The 23,003-nt window shown below is 38.4% G+C and overlaps 1 protein-coding gene across 1 annotated transcript in view; it reads right to left on the bottom strand.

Moving 5' to 3' along the window:
* Positions 1 to 23,003, bottom strand: part of LOC118805936 (glutamate receptor ionotropic, kainate 5) — a 149,244-nt gene that overhangs the window by 67,440 nt on the left and 58,801 nt on the right. The window contains exons 2-5 of the mRNA XM_036567119.1: positions 12,914 to 13,078; positions 5,007 to 5,171; positions 4,030 to 4,127; positions 2,957 to 3,122 (exon numbers count right to left, since the gene is read on the bottom strand). Coding sequence (XP_036423012.1) covers positions 2,957 to 3,122; positions 4,030 to 4,127; positions 5,007 to 5,171; positions 12,914 to 13,028 — 544 coding nt within the window. The 5' untranslated portion in view covers positions 13,029 to 13,078. The remainder of the gene's footprint in view (positions 1 to 2,956; positions 3,123 to 4,029; positions 4,128 to 5,006; positions 5,172 to 12,913; positions 13,079 to 23,003) is intronic.

The raw sequence follows: 23,003 nt of genomic DNA, 5'->3' as shown, positions 1-23,003 counted from the left end.
AGCCCTGTGACCGGTTACCGGTTCAATCCCCTCGGCTGATAGTCCATGACTGAAGTGCCCTTGAGCAAGGCACCTAACCCTCAATTGCTCCCCAGGTGCCATGGATAGGGCTGCCCACTGCTCCGGGCAAGTGTGCTCACTGCCCCCTAGTGTGTGTGTTCACAAGTGTGCATGTGTGTGGGTGTTTCACTGCATGGATGGGTTAAAGGCGGAGGTCTAATTCCACAGTGTGCAAAAACAGTTGGCTGATGGTTCTGAAATTAGAATTAGACATTAGAAGTGACATTCCATTTCTCAAAAATGGTACCAGCACAATGATGATTCTTCCAGCACAAACTAAGAGTTATATTTTGATTTCATTTCTGACCATGTGGGGTGCCAGCCTCCCAGAAGTAAACAATCCCTGTATTTTTCATGTTTAAAAACAAAAGTTGTGTGTGATGTTAAATATTTAATATTAATTATTGACACATTAATATCTATACTTTTTCTTTTCCCGATTCAAATCAAATAATCAAAATGAATGGACCAATTAATATGGAAATAATCATTACACAGTTCGCAGCAACAATTTCCCTCTTAAATATCTTTTTTCTTGTGATAGTATTAGCCTTGGCCAGCAGTTTGCATGCAAATTTAGTGAGCTATTTACTCACATTACTTAAATAATGTACTTTTATACCACTGCCTGGTAATGTTTCCTTTCCTCAAGCATCAAACTTTAATCTTATTTAAGAGGCATATTTGTGCTGTAATGATACACATACTTTCCTATTTCCAGTTTCTGGAAGTTTTATATACATGGCCAATGCTTCTGAAAGCTTTTGAAGCATCTAAAGCATTTAAAAGCAAACGTTCAAAGTAATGCTCACTCTACAGACTAATGATGCTCTGTGCTCCAGCTCTCTCAGTAAACTCAGTCAAGCGCTGTTTTATTCTTCTCTATGAGGCCTGTGCAAAGAACCAGTCATGACTAGATTCCAACTCAGTTTAATGATGCCTTGAAATGTCTTCTCAATTAGATGCTGAACGAATGCAGAAAGAGGTACTAAGCATCCATGTACAGTCTTTAGGGGCTACTTTAGATGTCTTTTAACCATGCAGACCTTTTATAAACCTTCATATGGTCAATTACTACAAACCATAACCCGATCCCTGCCATACTCCTGTAAATTAAAGTCAGTGACTACTGAAGTGAAGTGACTTTGAGTGCCAATAAAGGTGATTCTGTATGTGCATAAATTTGTGGGCTAAGCCATCACAAAATCCATATGGCCAGTTTATTGAATTTGGACCGCAGTCAACAAAGTAGCACAGTGCATGCACAACTACGACAAAAGGGAAAAATCCAGTCTCTTGCATGTACAACCAGCGATGTAAAAACAAACACACACTCACAAACAAATATATACTTATATCTACACAATCACATGCACACCCACAACTCAGTGAGCTCTTATACATTCAGCAGTAAAATCACATAAACAACCACACAAACTGTTCCAAACACTGGTCTACACAACACACTCACACACAGAGTCCTGATTAATTGAGTGGAAAACAGTGGGATCAATAGAGACAGATGCCTATGAAGCAGTAAACAGTAGCGCTTAGAACATTACCATCGCACGCACCCGACCTTGGGCTGAGCCTGTGCAGTGCGGGGAAGAGCAATCTCATCAGTAAGCCATAAAAAGAGCTCTCACAGAAAAGATGACAGCAACTCATGTACTGACAGGAACTACATGGCTAACTTCACAGAGTCATGCTACTTTAATGCATCATCCACTGCTGTGTTGGCTAATGCCTTACATGACGGGCCTCTTTCCACTGTAACATTAATAACCACAACAAGGTTAATGACTTTAACTCCAAAATCTTCCTTAGACTAGGCTGCGGCAGAGGAAATAAAGAAATCCCAGGGCAAAATTATGCCATAGGCACAACTACAGCAAAGAAGTGTGTAATAAAGGGTAGAATGACAGTGGAGACAACAGCCGGATATTCTTTGTAATGCTTTCTGTTCTTTAACCAATATTTATTGTGGCAAAATATTATGACCACCTGCAATGGACTCTAGGAGACATCTGAAGGTGCCCTGTGGTATCTGGCACCAAGGCATTACCAGCAGATTCTTTAAATTCTGTTAGTCGCGTGGTGGAGCTCGTCTGGATTAAAGTTCACATAGATGAACTCAGCACAAAACTAAATTTAACACTCCCAGAAAGGAAGAACTTTTTTACGTTCTCGTGTCCAAACATCTCGTTAGTGAACCCATTATTGTTCTACAAAAAATTTAGAGAGTAGAGCATATCTTCCTGCCTTTTTACACCTATCTTTACCTAATCACTGTTAAAGCTCTCCTTTGATAATCATTCATTTTTGTAAAAGATGCTATCCTCACACCAATGTTACGTGGCCTCCGTCAGCTGCATGCTGCTATGAGGCACAGAATGACAGCTCTTTCCACGCCAGCATCAAAACATCATCATTAAATATATAGAGTTGTTGTCACTCCATAGTTTGTCACCTGTCATTATAATTGGAAAGTAGCAACCTTACCTGGTGATGTCATCACTATATATCATGTTAGTTTTCGGATAAGTGACCTTGAGTTTATGAAAACAGCTATAAACAAAATTGCTACTATTATAACTGCTATTATCAAATCATCAGAATATAGACATAATAGAAAAAACTGACATAATAAGGAATGAGAAATTATAAAAAAGAATAAAAAAAAGTTAAATGGACATCATACTTGGCTCTAATCCATTCACTGATTAAACCTCTATTTACCAAAATCTTAAACGTACCCACTGAATGTTTAACCACTGTTAAGTACATTGAACAGGAAGGACAATAAACAAATAACAATGAAAACTGATCTAGAAGAGAACAATGGTGCAAACAGCTGGTACAGCTGGAACTGCTGGAACACGCCCAACAGACTTACACTCAGCCTTGGCACAGATGAGGCTGGCTGTTGGGTAGCTAAAGGATCGAAGAATGGCACCGATTGCCAAGCTCAGGTCTTCGTTGCTGGGATACAGCGTCACAGAGGCAAAGCGGAGGTATGGCAACCGGGGAGTCTCTTCAGGACCGATCTTTATATGAGGGATCTAGGAAGGGGATACACAGAAGGAGAGGAGAAGCAAGAGATTGGCAGAATAGATTTGTAACAGGATTAGATGAGATTCATTCTTTTGTCCTCCAATTTTCTTCTGACATCAGCCTAAAACCAATACCCACTGATACATATATACCACCTCTACTAGCACCACATAAAAGTTACAGATTAAATACATTAAATTAGATTAACAAAGTATGCAGAGGAACCAAATTCTCATGACATCTATTTATATGTGAATGTTAAAACACAAAAACAAACAGTATAATCAACAGGAATTTGTGGATACTTTATAGGGAAGATAGATAACATTAATGAAATGTTAATGTATATGAGAGAATTTAACAAAAAACTAAGCACAGCTGCACACCTGACAAAGACTTTATGGCAGCTCAGTGTGCATGTGGTGCATATTCACTCATGCAGTTGCCCTCTATTTTAGTTTGTAACAATAACGCAATATGTCAGAGAATTAATGCACAAACCAAAAGATGGAACATGGTATAGGGGGGTATTAGTGGGAAGCTTGCTTGTGAAGGCACCGTTAAAGAACATATTTTGAGCAACATATAATACCTTCCTGACAATCTCTTTTTCAGAGATGTCCATTCCTATTTCAACATGATCAAGCCACATTCTGCACATGTTAAAAAAGCAATTTAATACAGGTTCAACAGAATTCACTAATCACTGCTTTCTGTTTTTATTAGCATTTCACATACTGTCACAACTTTTTTGGAATTGGGTTTGTCCCATATAATACTTATAATAATATACTTTTTTCAAAAACTGTTGTGCTGCCCCATAAAAATGATCTTGCATAATTTCAAAAAGTGAATCCCCCAAATTTTCGCCAATGTGCACACATATGCCCACATAATCTCTCTCCTTCCCCTCACCTCTTTTTCCCCACATATATGACTAACGGTGGATCCGGAGGCCGGACTGGAGGCGGGGCCTATGACAGAAACCACGCCCTTTGGTAAGATCTGACACACTGAAAAATAAAGACAGAGATACACGTTTTACAGGTGCAAGAAAGAGAGAAAGAAAGAAAGAAAGAAAGAAAGAAAGAAAGAAAGAGAGAGATAGTGGGCAGAGGGAAAAAGAGAGCCTACATCTTGGAGGCAGTCCAATTCTGTCTGTGTTCTGTTCCTAGATGATATATCAAATTAGGAGTCAATGTGAAGCTCTTTTTGATTAATTACATCAATAAGCACAGTGAAGATTTATGCTTGGCCTGGTGGAGATTACTGCTCTCATTCTGGGAAAAGAGAAACAGTGTGTGTGTTACTTTCCCCTTTCAGACGCAAAAGTGTGTGTAGCTCTTAACTGCATGTGTGTGTGTCCATGTGCTTGCAAATCCCATGAGGAGACATTAGCATGCAATACAATAACGAAGTACATGCCACGACTCCCACATTCCTCCACCCTCCTACTATTCTAGCTGAGTAAACACGAGTGTAGGTCAATTAACTCTGCAGAATTATTATAGTTAGCCAAGATACCTACACACAATACCCACTGCTTGTGTACGCTGCTGTAACAGTAATCTTCAAAGAGGAATTTCACAGATTTTTTAAAATTTGTGCATAATTAAATGGATAATTAAGATGTGAACAAAGGTTGGATGTAATATGTGGCGTTCTAGAGAAGCGTGCAGAGTCAGAATGTTCACAGTGGTACTGATAGAAACCAGGTGTCTGAAGAGCTTAATGCCACTTAAAGCTACCTTATAGGTAGATTTTACATGAAATGGTTACACATACAATTTGTTTTAAATCCACAAACCACCGTGTCCTTAAATCCACAGTCTTCTGCAAGATAGCCAAAAACATTTGCACAGCACTGTCTGTGTGCGTCTATGTGCACTCACTTGTGTCAGTGGTTTCGTACTGCGAATCCCTCTGTAGCTCAAAGATGTCCACCTCCACACGGGCGCGAGCTGGTCCTTCCATCATGCTGTTGATGTTCTCCCGAGCGAGCGCCAGGGCCAAGCGCTCCCCACGCCCACATGCTGACTGGTCATCTAGAATGGCCGCTGGACAAGGAACACAGTGGGATAAAACCCAATTACAGATCCAAGGCCAAATGTCTGCTTTTAAGTATAGTGCAGGTAATATCATATCACCTCTTTTCCTTGAGTATGCTTTTACAGCTGTGTTAAGGGGCCAAACAAGCCTAAGAACGTTCTAAGTTGGTTACACTCAAGACTGGCTGCTCAAACCTGTTCTGGGTTTGAACTTTAATGTGTTGGAGGGGGTTTGCTAATTTTCTAACGTAAAAAACAATATTTTAGCATGATTAATAACTGTTCTATACAAGCAACCTATACATCTTTGCTACAAATGTAAACAAATGTAAACTTTTTTTCAAGCAACAGCAAATCACGTGACTCATGTGTCAGAACTATCGGCCAATCATGTGCCGTTGCAGAGATCAGCTCATCTGAGTATTGACAAGCGCCAGCTATTTGTTATCTTACATACTGTCTGCTCTCCACTCACATTTTGCGAAGTAATCTCATTCCTCTCCATACTGGGTGTTCTTTCTTGTTTGGTTTTGATTTTTGCATGTGTTTTAGGATGCATGTATTTTTTACTCAGCTCTTTTGTAGTTTTGGCTGACTGTTTTTCTCCCCTGTTAGATCTTGTCACAATTTTGTATTTTTTTCTGGTGTAACATGCAATTTTTTTCAAAAATCTTGAAATATTTAAATAAATTTCAGATTTTTTTACTATTTGAAATGTCCAACTTTAGCTTTAATGGCAGCATGCACTCAAGCAGGAACAGACTCCACAAGTTTGCGATGAGTAGATCAAATGCTGTTGTCTGAACTTGAGCTTCAATAGAAAAAAAAGACACAAAAAAACTCTGTCTTTCTTGTACAAAGGTCTTAATACGGTCAGTGTCACATGTTTGCTTGAATTTGCATAGTGACCTAGAAATTGTGCAGTATCCTGAATATTTGTTTTACTTGCCCCAGTACGGCCCAGATTTTCACCATGGTCTCAGACTTTTGGACCTCACTGTTTGATTAGTGAAAAGAGGCTGATGGGAGGCAGGCTACCTCTCTCTTTGAGCTGTTTACATGCTTCAAGATGCTATATTACAGGCACCAAGAGGCTGATTAAAATTGTGATGCATAAACACAACTAAATTGGAACACATAATGAAAAAAGTCAAGAAATATCTGTCAGATTGCTGTCAAAATTCACAGATGATGTTGCTATGTGAAGGTAAGCAAGAATCATGTTCCATTTGAACCTGTTTAATTAATCTATGTTAGTTTATCCTGCATTAGGTTGTGCACTGTACTCCTCTGATTTGCCAAAAGAACACTAGTTCAACACTGGCCTCAGCCTCAAACTATCATATATACAACTAAATTAATGTGTAGCCCATGAAGAATAGCAGCTGCAATGGGGGAAAGGGAACTTGTTTCAATATTGCAAAACTACACATAGTTGTGGCTGCACTGAAGCACCTTGGCTGAAAGAGCCTTCAACACAGCTAACAGCTACAGGTAAGATATTTCATTTATCAGATATAGTTTAGATGTGCTATTCATTCAGTTAAACAACAAAACTACATTTCAAACCTGCAAGCTAAATCATAGCGCTTAGTCTGGCTGCAGTGAGTACAGCCTTTTATTTTTTGATTTTGCTACTTGTTGTGAGCATCAGTCACTAGAAGCAGTGCCGCCCCATGCAGGCTACAAGGGCAGCACTGCTGGCTATGGAGACCTGGATAATATGACTGTTAGCAGAGTCATAAATAACTAGAGCCAAAGAGCAAAAATGTCCCCATATTCCACATTTTTGCCACTTATTACAGCTATACCATATAAAACAATGTATTATAGATGTGATAAATCAATATGAACCAGTTTATACATGTAATAAATCAATGTAAATGACACTTCACACATACCTTCACCCTCTGATCTTGACCTGATAGCATTAATACACTCATCCACAGCACATTCTATATAGCACTGAGAAATGGAAGTTAGATGACCTCAAGATTAAAATGGCAATATATTTGTATGTTTGCATTTCATTTTCCCACTCATATATGCAATCTCAAGCTCAAAATAAAAAACCAAATTCAGTACTGTGATTTTAATTTGCCATTTGGTATTCTAGTATTGACATTTCATTTACACAGAGAATTAGAAGCTTTATGAGTAGCTTTACCTGAATTAAAATGTACTTCCAGAACCGCATATGTACGCTTAATGTGATTATGTAATAACTGTCAAAATTACAATTAATCCTAATTTATCTTACATGCATTTTTACTGTGTAATGATGTATTTAAACTGCAATATTTCTGCCAATATTTCTTTAGAAGAGCAAAACAAAGCAAAATATTATTTTGTGAAAATTACTTTGTCTTTACAAATAAGAACAATCTTTAATTGAACATGGGGTAGATTTTCCTTTTTAATCAGCTGGTTGAAATGTTTGTCACTGTTAGCCAACCATAGGCTACAGATGTGACAGATTAATCCAGCATGAAGCGTTATTTTCTAACTTACATATGCAGCATTAGCCATGGATATATTGCTGTTCCACTCTATCTGTTACCAAAAATGTACTTATTTAGTTGTAATTGTACTGGTACACAATGACATGTGTAAATCACACAAGCACCTTGTCACTGTACTGTGTCGGTATCGTGTCATATTTCAACCGAATTCAGCTATGACATCTCTAATGTTCAGCTTTTTGTCCTTTTTAAATATTAACATTACAAAAGTCACTGGTATATGTGTGTGAAACACTGAGCTGGAACATATTACCCAGAATTAGAATTTTTTAAATTCAATACTGTAAACTGAATTTTGAGCTCAACACCGCACATTTGAGTGAGAAATTTAAATGCAAACACAAATACATTGCCATTTACATATTACACTTCCATTTTCATTTTCATACTAATATGCTTCCATAACTATCTAGCCAGCTTGACTAGCAATACAAACTAAGTTGGATGCTGCCTTTTGACAACCTTCAGATTTTTCCCCACATTTTCTCATTTATTAATTTATTGGGACAACAGCCAATCCACCTTTTGAACCACCTTATTAATTAAAAGTACAGTCTCTGTTTCAGTTCTGTATTTGTTTCATTAAAGTAGAAAGGAAACTGAAGCCACTGCTTAATTTGAACATTGTCTGCTCTCTCAGACTCTACTAGAGAAACCAGCTGGTCACCAACAAAATAAGCATATAGTCACTACCGGATCAAAAGCTTGTATCTCCAAAAGGTAACTTTAAAGGAAAAAGAAAAAGGAAAAAGAAAACACGTTCTTAACTTTTAATATTAATCTAGAATGTAATGTAAGTTACCGTAGAAATTCTTTATCCCAATTAATTTTGGATGAAAAATGACAAAAACAGAGATAAAAGCATTTGTCCTAACAAAGACAATAAGTCGTGTTTTGGATTCTATTTTTCTGGTCAGCAGCAATGCAAGCTGTTATGCTGGTTTTGGTGGTGATTTTTAGCATATGCTATGTTTGGACACTGGTATGCTGGGTGACCAGCCAAATCAGCGCCAGACCAGCATTAGACCAGCACCAACCAGTAAGTAATTGATGCCGGTCTAAGCTGTTTTCTTCAGCAGGGAAATCTGCTAGTATTGTGATTAAGCTATGTATTTTGTATTTCAATATTCGCCCACTGCATACAAAACACCCATGAACTCTGGGCAGTGACGGCAAAAATGGCCTCTTAAAAAATATTTGATATACTAACAAGCAGTGTCTGATTACTACCATATCTGAGAGATACTTCGAGCCAACAATTCAATTCTAGCTGCCCTACATCTTTGTTTGAATTAATAACAGTGGACACCGGTATGGGAAAGTGGTGTTAGACTACCTCTTATGCTGTGAGCCAAGCAAAAGTCCACCTTAATCTGTGTGTGAAAGAGAGGCTTACCTGAGAAATCCAATGTCAGTGTGCTTCACTTTTACTGCTTTGGGAAGAGATCAATGCCAAGACCTTTAGCTGTAGTTCTACTTCATTTGTAATCATCTCCATGCTATGTTGATGGTCCATTGACTGCGTTTTCATTGACTGTACTGTTGTTACAGTATTATTACTATGTCTTTTCTACTTTTTTCTTGCTTATGTCTGTCTTATTTCTTACTTATTTAATGCAAGACTACTGCAAGAGTCCCTTGGTGAATACAACTTATTGAATTAAAATAAACTGAATTCAATCTCAAGACTTACTTGCTTAGCTTTGACTATGAGCAGTTTTTCAGAGCGCTGATGGATGGGGAAGAAAATTACAGACCTTATGAAATGTGGTTTCCCATATCAATTTCTCTCTGCTCTGTTACCTAGGAGGCACTTAAGATCACAGACACTTACTCTGAAATAGCTGAAAGCTAGTTGAAAGCTGATAGCTAACTTGAAATAACTGAAAGGACAGGAAAAGCCATTTGGCTCAACCATAAAATAAGACTTCTTCAGCAAGAGCCCAAGACTGAGCAACAGGGTAAACTTGACATCCAGCTTATTTATCACAAGATTACTGCACTGGAAAGTCATAGTTCAGCCCCAGGCACTCGTTTGTGATATTTTTCTTTACTTTACAGTATTTATAGTATTTTTTATTCTATTGGAAAATACAGCATTTTCAGAAAAATAACAAATGAGTGGCATCCATGGGAGGACCCCATTTTCTTCAAATATAGACAGGTCTGCTTGAAGATCTTAGGCTCAGGACTGAATTTCTCTCTAGAAATACTTGTTACATTTGTCTTAAAGCTTTGTCTGCATGTTATGTAGGATGCCCAGCTTATGAGCCATGTACTTGGAATACCAAAATGTTTTCTCTCCCTCATACATACATAAAACATGGGAGGATCCTGTTGAAAATAAGTGGAGATTACATATTTAATTTTATTTACTAAAGATTAGGCAACTAGCTACAGTTTTGTGAGAAATTCTCTCTTCCTCTTAAAACCTATTCCTGTTTTCTAATTCAAAAACTGTAGTTTGTGAGACAAACTAAATAAAAATATATGAATTTCCAGTTTAGTTACATCATATATCTTACATATCAAATAAATGCAACAACAGCGTTGAGAAGGCATGTTATTAAAGAAAAACAGACTAAATGGCAAAAATGGTCATGTTTTATGCTAGCCTTAAATGGTTAGCAATGGCAGCAGTCATAGTGACGAATATTTACCAGCACTACGATGGCAGCACACCAACTGCAGCGCTGGGCATATCACTGCTATAAGCTATCCAGACAAAACAATAGCAAGATTACACATATTAATGAGAACACAGGCTAAAGTAAACCAACAACTAATGTAACATTTCCCTATAAAGTATACGTCTGCTTTTTACCCAAATGAAGATGACATGAATTCAATTTGACAGCTGAAATAAAGACAGAAAAAGGCAGCAAACTTAAGCATCTTAGCTCATCTGTACTGCCATGGCGATCATGGATTGTTTTTTTTTTCTCTGATGATTGTCAGGCATTCGGCTAGTCAACCAATGAACTACAATTCCCAGAATCCTCTGCCTGCTCACATGACACCGGACTTCACTTCCCAGAATCCTCCACCTGCTCACATGACTCCGGACTTCACTTCCCAGAATCCTCCGCATACTCACGTGACTCCGGAAAGGTCATCAGCGGCCTATCACCGCTCAAGTTCGCCTAAGTATTAATGATGTTCACCTGTGGGTTTATGTCATATGACTTACCTAGCTAGTATTTTAGCCCGGGCTATAGTTAGGTTCGTTGCAAGGTATTGCTTTCCATTGTGAAACGACTGAGTGTTGTTCCTGTTGTGATTTATCGTGTATGACCGTTTGCTTACCCTTTTTCTCGTTGACTTTGTTTTTGGATTTGCCCTTCTGTACTGTTGCCTGATTTCTTGGATTTTCGGTTTTGACTATTCGCATGTATTTTGGATTTTGCTCTGTTTTTTCCCTTGTCGGTTATGGTCGCCTTGTGTCTTCTGTTGTTTACTTTGGAACTGACCCATGCCTTTTTTTTGACGACGTTATACTTGCCAGAATCCTCAAGTAAAACTTCTTTTGTGTTTTATATCCGCGAGCGTCTGCTTACTGGTCAAACATTACAATGATGCAGATCACTGTTGACAAGGACAATACAACTTTTTTTTGGGCTGACATTGGTTTTATGGTTTTGCATTTACAGCTCCCCCAGGCATATCTTTTGAATATCTGGAGCTTTAAATTCAAAGTACATTGACAGGAACATAAGCTCAATGATAAACCTGAAAGCTTGACTGAAGTAATGAAGGATAATGAAACGGTTGCCAAGCAGTGATTAAAGGCGAAAATGAAGCGGTTGTTTAGGAAAAATGTGGAGAACGTGAGGATTATGACTGGCAATAACACAGTGACAAATTAGTTCATTAACTGTGTCGCTAGTGAAGTTCCCACCATGAGGCAAAACAGCTGTTTAAATGTTCTCATAATTGCTCACGAGGGCCCCCTGATCACATTAAGTCAGTTGTGTGTAGCAAATTTCACAGATGAACAATCATTCGATTAACTAGCTTAACTAACTTAACTAACTAATTTAAGCCCTATTCAAGCTGGATTAGTTTTACCTGGGGGGTAACATGAGGGATTACAGATGATATCCATGATTTTAATCTAGTACCAACGTAACGTGTGAATGACCGTCAATAATTTATCAAACTTAGAGCTCCTTCAGAAATAGTAGTCTTGTTCGAATCAACCTCACAATAATGTAATAACAAATCCTGGTAATGGACATCTGTGTTTTGGTGAGCAGGAGACGAGGCTAACCACTAAAATGAAGCTCTTGGCACAGTTCCAAACTGGACTACTTTATTGTAAAACATTTTTGGTGATGGCCTAATTAGAAGCAGAATGGAATATCTGAAAGTACTTTTAACATGGCAGAATGATTTCTGTCCTGCTGGGCAACAGTTTGTGAAGTTGAACGGGACAAGTTTACTGGCCTGAAGCTATTCTATCTGTTATTAACCGGAAGTTTGTTTTTGTTCTTTGTTTAGGTTAATTTTAAATCGAAGTGACGATCTGGGTTATGACGTTTTGATTCAGGCTAACTGGGATAATAATAAAAACTGGGAATCGGCCAATTGAATCCCTTACAAATGACATTATCAGACCACCTCTGATAAAACGAATCCACCTCGAATAGGCTTTATGTAGCTAACATTAATGACATAGGATTGAAAATTCAGCTAAATATAACATTGTTTGTAACTTTAAACTATTACATTTTTTATTGTAAAATTTAGAAGAGGGGTCATACAGCTCCCTTATTTTCTCCATCACAAATATAAGATTCTCCACATCCATTGCTGTTAAGGTGGAACATCATGATGCAGCATGTAAAAAACAGAAACAGGCTGTTTGTCAAAAATGGCCCATTGCACTGTACAGCACTGCTTGCAGCTGATATAGACAGCTCCATTGATTTTAAAATGAACGTTCTGGTTTTGCTATTGTTGCTCACTCTGCTTGCTGTTCGTATAAGGTGTCAGGGCCAGATGCATGTGTGAGCAGGCAAAGCACAAAATGTGCTCCCAGTCAGTATTATGGTTTCACTTATATTAGTATTATGGTATTGTGGCCTTCTTGCATTAAAGAAAAGAGTTTGACGAGATCTTGTAGCTTTGCAACTAACTGATGTGTGCGATAGTGTTTGGATTTTGAAAAGGGGATTGTGCTAAGGCCTTCTTCTGGTTCTGCTCAGTCAGAAAAGAGGTTTTTCTCACCCATCCTGACAGCGGCAAGGGCAGGTGCCTGGCTAAAAGAGGACGGGGCCATGGTCAGCAACAGGAAGAGGAATAGGAGGTGAATCGACAGCAGCAGCGCTGGCAGAGCCGGCATCTTCCACTGCTCCTCATGGAGAATGGTCGTCTGGCTGCCTGCACCGCCACCTACAGGACAGGTGGAGAGATTACACATCCAAGAATCAAAGAATTGTGTAATTCCAGAATAAACCACTTCATGGGAATACTGCAACTTTTTTTCCACCTAATCTCTATCTGCAGTACTGCAGCATACGGTCATTCACCACAGACAATAAATGTACACTTTGCTCTTCAGCTTCAACCATCTACAGATTGTCTTCTCTAATTTCAGGTATGTTCTATCTATCTAGCTAGCTATCTAGCTAGCTATCTACTTGCTTGTTAAAGCTCTCATTGCTTTGTTTTGAACAATGCCTGATACAAATTATGAATGGCTGATGCTTTTTTGAAGCCTAGAAACTCGACAGTAGAAATGTTCCAAAAACAGCAGCTTCGAAATAAAATCTTTATTTCTTATTGGTGTAATGAAGGTTAGATTCTTTAACAGATGCAGGTAGACACACATACACACACACACACACACACACACACACACACACACACACACACACACACGTACATACATACATACACGCACCCAAAGTGGTTAATTAGGAACACTATACTAATACTGAGTAGGGCCTCCCTTTTGTCTCAAAACAGCCTCAATTCTTTGTGGCATGGATTCCAAGATGTTGGCAACATTCAATTGAGATTCTGATCTATGTTGAGAAGACTGCATCATGCAATTCCTGCAGACTGATTGCCTCTGCAACTAAAGACAGCCTACGATAAAAGGATTAAGCCAATGCATAGTTGACAGAAAAATTTGCCTACTGACCTCAAGAAAGAACATTCTATGTAGCCCTTTTCCCCCACAGCTAGTAACTCCAGCTCCAGCTCGCTCTTAATATGTGTTTTATTTTTCCAGATAATGCATCGCCACTATTATGCCCAGGGTTTTATTTGCTTGCCTGGGCCTATTTTTTTTTAAAAAAAAAGAAAGTCCAAGCAGAATGGTATCATTTTCTTGCATCATAAATTTATCGCCAGAAAATCTTCATCATATAATCTGATGTGCAGCTTCGCAGAATTTGCACAGTCTGACGTTGAGTTTGGCCAAGACTTTATTTGCAACATCGCGTGCAATGTGGCAAGGAGTAAACATATTAGACTACTGTCTGTGCAGTGTCTTCTTCTGTCTGAAGAAGGCTTCAGAGTGCTATCTGACTAAGACGTGTCTTAAAGAACGTGATCCAGCCCAATATTAGCCGGACTATTCAAGATAGCTTTGGGCATTTAAACGCTTAGATTGCTTCACAGACTCTCAAAGTTTTTGCATCACTTTCTATGTGATTATGGTGGTGACTTTTCACCATTTTCATAATGCTTTTCACTGTTCATTATGCTAAAGGAAAGAGCAGTTGCACTACTCAGAGCTCCTTTGAGCTCTAAAGGAACCTACAAGGAGTTGAATTCCAGAGTAAAAGGACTGAAGCAATAAGCTGATGTAAACAAAAGCACTTTAAAATCACAGTAGGTGTCTTTAAGATGGTAAACAAGAATATCAATGTAATTATCTTCTTCAGAGGCTATTAAATAAGGAACACTTTAAAGCAAAGGAAGAAAAGAAACTTGTGTTGTTGTAATGTATTTTATTACACCTTGAGCTGCTTTAGGGCCAACGGAAAACGTCACGCACTGAATTTAATTTTCAGATGTGCATCTTATTTTCACATGAAGAAAATATGTTAAATAAACACAATAATTACTAAAAGTAAGTAAACCAAAAGACACCAGTTTTGTAGAGGTGAAATACAGTTTGTTATTTATGTGGAAACAACATACACATCTGAATCAAGTAAATTCAGTGCAACAATGTTTTTCAGTGTTCAAACATTTAGTAAAATGTAATAAAAACAATAGATACATAAGTAAGAAAGTAAGAAATGACTTTTAATGTATTGGATGACCAACCTGACTGTATTTTGTAAATATAAACAAATTTTGATTTTGATGCATGTCACACTCAAAAAAGCTGGGACGGGGCAAAATCAAAGTAAAAAGTTTATAGAATATTCAATCTACAGTAGGCAGGTGAATTGGTAATAGGTCAGAATATCATGATTAGTGGATGTTTCTTCCATACCCAAAGGGTCAGTCTTTGCAAATAAAGCTGGGTTGTGGCTCAGTTCAAAAAGAACATTTCTCAACACAAGATGCAATGAATTTAGGTCTTTCTCAGATGGTACGAAAGACAGCAAAAATATGTTCTGTGGTCAGATGAGTCCATGTTTCCTCTTGGTTTTGGGAAAAATGACGTGGAGTTCTCTGTGCCAAAGACGAAGGGGACCGTCCAGACTCTTACCAGAGAAAGATGTAACAGCCAATATCTGTCATGGGGATGCATCAGTGCCCTTAGCATGGGTGACTTGCATGTGTGTGAAGTAACCATTGATGCGCAGCCGTATACAGGGATTTTAGAGTGACAAATGTTGCCATTGAGACAATGTCTTTTCGAAGTCCATAGTTACTTCAGCAAGACTTCAGCGTGGCTTCATAGACAGAGTGTGTGTAGAGTGTGTGTGCTTGATTGCCCTGCCTGCAGTCCAGATCTGTCTCATATTGAAAATATATAATGCATCACAAAGAGGAGAATCAGACAACAAAGACTACAGACTGTTGAGCAGCTAGAATGGGAAAAATTCCATTTGCAAAACTGCAACAAATAGTATCCTCCCAAATGATGTGTCATTTGGTGTCATTCAAAGGATGAGTGATGTAACACAGGGGTAAACATGCCTTCAATTGTTGAGATGTAAACAAAGTCATTCATGTTTGATGTGAAATGGTGCACTGTAGAGAAACTTACCAACTCGCATTTATTTACAGTGGTGGTGCTGGGAACCAGGGGTCACAATGTCTACAGCGCAAATATAGACATTTTATTTACTATTCAAAACAACTGAACCCACATGTCCCTTCTGAGTTTTTACATGTAATTCTGATAATGGTAAAATTGGGTACTATTTTGCCTTACAATACCCTGCAGGTACTGCCATAAAAGGCTTTAAAAAAATTAAGGCTTAAGCCAAAACCTCATCTAAAACTATTGTAAAACAGTATCTCTGACACCACACAGGGGATTCATACCCATTTCATAACCATTTTCTAGAATGGTGCATTTCACATCAAACCACTTTGAATGACTTTGTTTATATCTTAACATTTCAATTACACAAGGATTTTGAATCAGTGGAATTCCCCTTTAAAGCAACTTCAGACTCTGAGACATTTGCCTTTGGGGTTGTCTGTAGATTTCACATTTTCATGCCCCAGCAATATAAATGCTTTAACGCTCTCTATATGAAACCAAATATAATTCTGAATGGAACTTAAATGGCGTGAGAGAGTGTTGAACGAAGACAGGAATAAGAAACAGAGAAAGAGAAAGACAGCAGGGAAGAGAAAGGTGAAAAGTGTACTATATATACCAAGACAGATAGCGAGCATTAAGGGGGATGGAAAAGAAAGAGAGCACACACATACAGATACTGACACCCACTACTGCAAATGAGGACATCGTAATGTGGTATGCTGAGTGGACAGAAAACACAAGCTAAACTGTCTCAGCCACTTAACTGCCCGCTTCCCACACATCTCACCCCTTTAACAGCAAATGTCGCTGATGTGCCAAGCTAAGCAGCCCATTAAAATAACATTGCACAGACTAACAGGCCTGTAATGCTATGTATACTCAGTGCCTCATACTCAGGGATTTGGGGTCAGATGCAAAAAGATGTCATCCCCCCTGTCCAAAAAAAAAAAAGAGATTACTGATTACCTGTTAAAAAATGCACTTGGTAACCTAATTCAAAAGGATTACTATTTAGTAACACAATCTGATTACTTTTCATCACTTCTGGATTACTTTTTTAAAGTCATATAATCAAAGCTGCTTTATATAAGATCTTAGAAATGGAGGAAATACCAAGTAAACAAACTCTTTGTCTCTTATTTAAATGAACTGAATAGCTTCTGAACTAAAAACTGCCACAAAATGCACTGTAATTTTGCTGCCTTTTCTGTAAGCTTCGCTCAGTGGGGTCATTTTGGTTTCTATTGGGTGACGTCTACATTTAAGCAGTTGTTTTTCATTTATGTTCAGCTAGTTAGTGTCGTTGTCATGTGTCACATAAAACATAGCAGTATTTTCACCATAATTTATTTCAATTTATAGTAATTTATTTCGATGCTTTAAAATTTTACATAGCAGCACTGAGTAAGCTACTAATCAGCTGCTATTTATTTCTTTTCTTAACTTCTGCAGCCAGATAGTCATGATTTAAAGGTTGAAGGGAGAAATGCGCTCCGTAAAGTCATCAAAATCTTTCAAGATTATTTATTATTGTTACATTCAATAGTAAAAAAACTGTTTACAGCTGTTTACATTTCTCACATTTTTTTCCATGTGTAGTTGCACTACGCTTTGTGTATATCTTTGTGTCTGCTATACTTATCCATGTACCGTAGATTTAGTCATTTATTTGAAATGATAATAAAGAAAAGTTAATTTATTATACCCTTACATGGCCATGGTTTTATCATTAAACAGACTTTATTACAATTATCTTTAATGTTCACTGCTGGCATTATATATGCTATAGAATGTATACTGACTTATTTAGGACTGAAAGTTTAGGACTATGCGCTCAACTTGAGACTTGCCACTATTGACCTAGGACTTGACTGACTGTCAACAGTTGAGACTTGTTACTTGCAACTCAATGACTGTTCACATCTTTGCCATACACTTCACAAATAGCCATCACTGTTTGATCCACCCATCCCCCGTGGACATTTTTTACAATTAGACCATAGTGTATCCTACAATATACTGTATAATTCAAAATATACATACAAAACATGCACCCTATACCATTACAGTTTACTCTAGGACAGGATATTAATAATAATTTGAAGAAGCTTTCTGAGCTTTTTAAGGATGATCATTGTTTGGCCTGCTCAAGGGCTGTCATGATTACTAAATTCATTATTCATCCATCAATTCCTGAGTGTTCATTTAAATAATTTATTAAAATTAATCAATAATTAATATACTGGCTTGATGAATTAGTAATGATTAGTTGGCAATTTGCATGATGATAGAATGTATTTTAAAATTTCTTATAACATAGCCTGACGGATGCATTTATTTACCACATAGTGTTTATTAGTAATGTAAAAATTATGTATAATAAATTAAACACAGCTAATGCTTTTTCCAAGTTTGACCCATTGAACCGTAGTTCCAGCCTGAAGCCCAGCTGATTATGTGCTGTTGCTACAACTCTGTAGCCGTCTAGTTCAAATACAGCTTTTAAACGGCAAGAAGTTCCATTGACAGCAGCAAGCCTTCCAGCTATTTTACCAGTTATTTCCAGCAACTATCATGGTCAATTTATCACTGAAAGATGCTGAGTTTTAAGTAAGCAAAACAAAGCACTGACAACAGCAGTATCATTAATATCAGTAATGTTAGCCCTGAAGAACGCCTTTGTGAGACTCATGGGAGACCAATGGATATATCAACGAGCAGCAAATTAACAAAGTCAAGCATAAAGTGAAAATTTACAGCCCCCCTCAAAACAAGTAATAATGTAGCAAGACTGTGAGGGCTGCAATCACAGGAGCTGTAAAAATAATTAGATTACACAATTACTACAGTACTGTGTGATAGTCACACCACCCTTCATTTATTTCTTTTTCAGATAAATGGCCACGAAGTAAAAAATTTTCACAAGATATTTTTGAGGAGATTATATAGAAGGTAATTCACTTGCATAAAGAAGGGAAAGTCAAAGGAAATAACTGAAGTTTAAAAAAATAATCATAGGATACAGAGAAAATGGAACTCCTAACAAACATGTAAGACCTGGCAGACCATCAAAACAGTAACCATCAGATACAGTACTTAAAGCTTTCATCTCTGTGAGAAAACAACTCTATGCTATTCGTCTGAAAGGATGTGTAGCTGTCAAGAAGCCATTAGTGAGAAAAGTTAACCAAACAAAGAAGGTTCTGGTGTTCTCAGAACTATTAAGCGACCATTCCAAAATCCAGATCTCAACATCACTGAATGTGTTTGGAATTATTTGGTTCGTAAGAAGCAAAAATTCAGCCAATTTCTATGACTGAACTTTGGAGGTGTGGAAAAATATCCGTGCATATTTCTGTGAAAAACTAAAAGCATGTCTCCTGAAAAGAAAAGAAGCTGCAATAAAGGCAAATGGTGAACACACTAAATTCTGAAAGAAAATTATATTACATTTAGTTGTAGACGCTTTCGTGTAATTTTCTTTCAAGCAGATGTTTTTGTCATTTTTCTTGATGCTGAAAATAAGCAGTAGTAGCTAGTAGTTAATGGCTGTTTAGACTAGAAATGAAATAAATGACAGGTACTCCTCTGAGTTTTGCACAGTACCATAATCAATAGTAATGTTACCAGCCTATCAGGCAAAAGCCTGTAAGTTGTGCAAAAACAGTCATTTGTCCTGTATCGAGCCAACATATTTGCTAGGAATCAAATCCAGGTTGTCCTATTGAAATCTCACAGCCTGCCAGCCTTCAAGCAAACCACTAAATCCACTGCCAAAAAATGGATTCTGCGTGTTAAAAACTTTTGTGCAGATCTGATTGCTGACTGGAAGTACTGTGCAGTGTGACAAATTCCATTAGTTCCTCCAAAAAACCCTAAGAATGTATCCCATACTGTCAACTCAATATCAGAATTCTCACACTGAATTTCTTACAACCATCCTTTTCATCCAGTTCTGCTTGTGAACTGTCAGTCACAGCCAGCTGGCCCAGATTCTTTTCCACAGGCTAAGTTAAAGAAGGGGGAGGGGGAATCATGTTAAAAGAGCTTTCTTCGCACGCCTATCACCTGTCACCCCGACGGTAATAAGCTGTAATGCCTCTCAGTGTGTTTGGGACATTAGCGAGACTCATCCTGCAAAGCTGAGGGGAAAAAAAAAAAATATGTGAAAAAAACAAAATCCAGCAAACGATTTGTTTGCTCACAGGCAGCAGCAGTGGTGCAACTTTGCTACTTTGCTGCCTCAAACACCATAATGGCAGGATAATCCTCTCATTTAGCCGCAGAAGACATATTTCTCTCTCTCTGTCTCTCTCTGTCTCTCTCTCTCTCTCTCTCTCTCTCTCACTCTCTCTCTGGAGGATGACAGGAAGTCTATTAAACTGCAGCAAAATAAACATAAAAATACTGGCAAGGCATGAGAAGAGTCCAGGGCGAGAGGGTATTTGGAATGTGATAAAAGAGAGAGAGGGGGTACAGAGAGATAGAAAGAGAGAAAGGAATAGAGGTGGAGGGAGTGTGAGAGAACATGAAAGAGAGGGGTAGTGTGAGAGAGAGAGAGATAGAAAAAGAGGGTGATTTGATTGTGATGGAAGACAGAGAAACAGAGAGGTGAAGTAAGTGAGAGACAGAGAGAGTGGGAAAGAAAAAGAGTGTGAGTTAGAGAAAGCAAGAAAGAAAGAAAGAAAGAAAGAAAGAAAGAGAAGTCAAGAGGAGAGAGATAAAGTTAAGAAACAAAGAGGGAGAGCGAGAGGCAGAGGGAAAGAGAGGTAAAGAGAGAGGGGGTACGGTAAAGTGAGAGAGAGAAAAAGAAAAAGACAGAGAGAGAGAGTGCAAGAGAGGAGAGAGAGAGACGAATGGCATGAGACAGGGAAAGGCAGAGTGGAGAGCAAGAAACAGCCAGTGAAAGAAAGAAGAGAAAGCAAGAGAGAAAGAGGAAAAGACAGGTACATTGAGAGAAAAAAAAAAAGTGAGCAAACAAGAGAGAGAGGTAGAGTGACAGCAATAGACAGAGTGAGCAAACAAGAACGAGAGAAAGGTAGCATTAGATTGGGAGAGAGATTGAGAAAGCAAGAAAGAGCAAGAGCAAGTGAGAGAGAAAGAAAGAAAGTTACAAAAGTAGAGAGAGAGAGAGAGAGAGAGAGAGAGAGAGAGATAAAGTAGGAGCAAGAGACAAGAGAGACAAAATAATGAAGACAGAGAGAGAGAGATAAAGAGGGCAAGCAATAGACTGAGAGAGGTGTGTAGAGAGAGGGAGAAAACACAAAAGGAAAGAAAGAAAGAAACAAAGAAAGAAAGAAAGAAAAAAAAGAAAAAAAGACTGACAGTGATAGCGAGAACGAGAGCAAGAGTGAGAGGGAGAGAGAGAGAGAGTCCAGTGGGGATAATGGTAGTGTTCAGTAAGGGCTCTATGACACTTCCCTCTTTTCCCTCTGTGTGTATACAAAGACTGTTTGTGTACAAGGACAGAAAAAGCTGAACGCAAAATAATACAGCCTGAGATCAAAAGAGGGCAAAAGAAATGAGGAGGATGAAGCTCTCTGAGGGAAGTGATGAAAGCAGTGGAGTGCTCGCCAACAAAAAGGGAAGAGCAAGCCATAAATGAGTCAGTGACCTCGACAGATGGGAAGAGCGCATACATGAAAAGCGTAAAGGTAGCATAGGATATTAAAAGAAAAGAGATGCATCGCTAGCTAGCAGCCTCCAAGGTCGCCAGAGTCGCATGAGTTCAACCTTTCTGCTCTCCTCTTCCTTCCACGGAAAAAAGAATGTCTCTTTCAGCACGAGCCTGCCTCAGGCACAAACGCCCCGAAGTATCTCCAGCCATGAGCGAGGCAGTCATTTAACCCACAGCGAAATGACAGATCAGCGCAGTGACTTCACTCGCTCCTCTATGATCTGCTCCCTGGCTCGCTCTCTCTCGCTGGCTGCCTCCGCTGAGAGCAGAGGAACACCGCGACCTCCGCCATTTGCCCAAGGCCTGACGCGCCATTCGCATTTCCTCCAATGAAAAGCCATCCAGATGCTTTGTTATAAGCGGGATTTCATTTGAGAGTAGCTAAAATTACCCCTAAGGGTCCTCCAGCTACCAAACCTTTCCTCTAAGCAAAAGAGGTTAATACCCTGATCGCAAACTCTCTTTCACATAAGCCCTTAGTTTTGCACTTTTTAGGGTAGTTTTGTAGACACAGATTACGGCTTATCTAGTTCAATACTATGCTACTCTGCTATGTTCACATACTGCCAGTATGTAGGGTCGCACAACTAGGGTCCTGGAGGGCTGGTGTCCAGCACAGTTTGGTAGTTTCACTACTCAAACAGACCCACTGAACCTGGCGATCAACGCATCAGGTGTATGTGAGCAGGGGAGTCACCAAAGTTCAGGGTTCCAATTCCTGACCCAGGTTTAATACCAGGTTCCAAAATCTTATCCTCCATTTAAATACTAGTTTTAATACAGGGGCTTAAATCTTATCTTATGTTTCAAATCAGTTTTATTGCAGGGTTCCAAGTCTTATTTTCTGTTTCAGAACCTTGTAATACAGGGTTTCAGTTTTTATCCTCAGTTTCAATATAGGGATTAATACAGGGTTCTCAATCTTTTGTTTCAATACCAGTTTTAATGCAGGGTTCTAATTCTTATCCTCCGTTTCAATTTTGATTTTAATACAGGGTTCTAATTCTTATCCTCCATTTCGATACAGGTTTAACATACCCTCACCAACTTTGCCTCAAATATACCATCAACATTGTACAAGGACCTACTTGCACGGAGGATCAGGGAAGAATGAGTAGCAGATTTTCCCCTTGCTAGGTGAGCCTCAGCAGGCTAAACAGCTAGCTAAGCTAATTTTGTACTTTTGTAAGTAAACTGTTTTTTGAGAAGTCCAAGCATAACTTAAAATATTAAGTCGTTGAAAATATTTTATTCCTCTGGTTTATACACAGCTTTGTCTGACTTTTATTCATTTGAAAAGGAAACTGCATCATGTTGCAAACATTTATGGACATTTTCTGTTGCTGATTTCTACATTAAAGTGGATTCCATCCTTAGCTCCTTCAAGGGTTCATCTAACCAATTTTACAGAAAAGGCCCTTAAGATGGCATCAGGGAATTCAACAAAGAAGGAACAT

The sequence above is a fragment of the Colossoma macropomum genome, unplaced genomic scaffold, assembly GCF_904425465.1.
Source record: "Colossoma macropomum unplaced genomic scaffold, Colossoma_macropomum, whole genome shotgun sequence".
NCBI classification, from domain to species: domain Eukaryota; kingdom Metazoa; phylum Chordata; class Actinopteri; order Characiformes; family Serrasalmidae; genus Colossoma; species Colossoma macropomum.
This window is presented reverse-complemented; position numbering and strand designations above follow the sequence as displayed.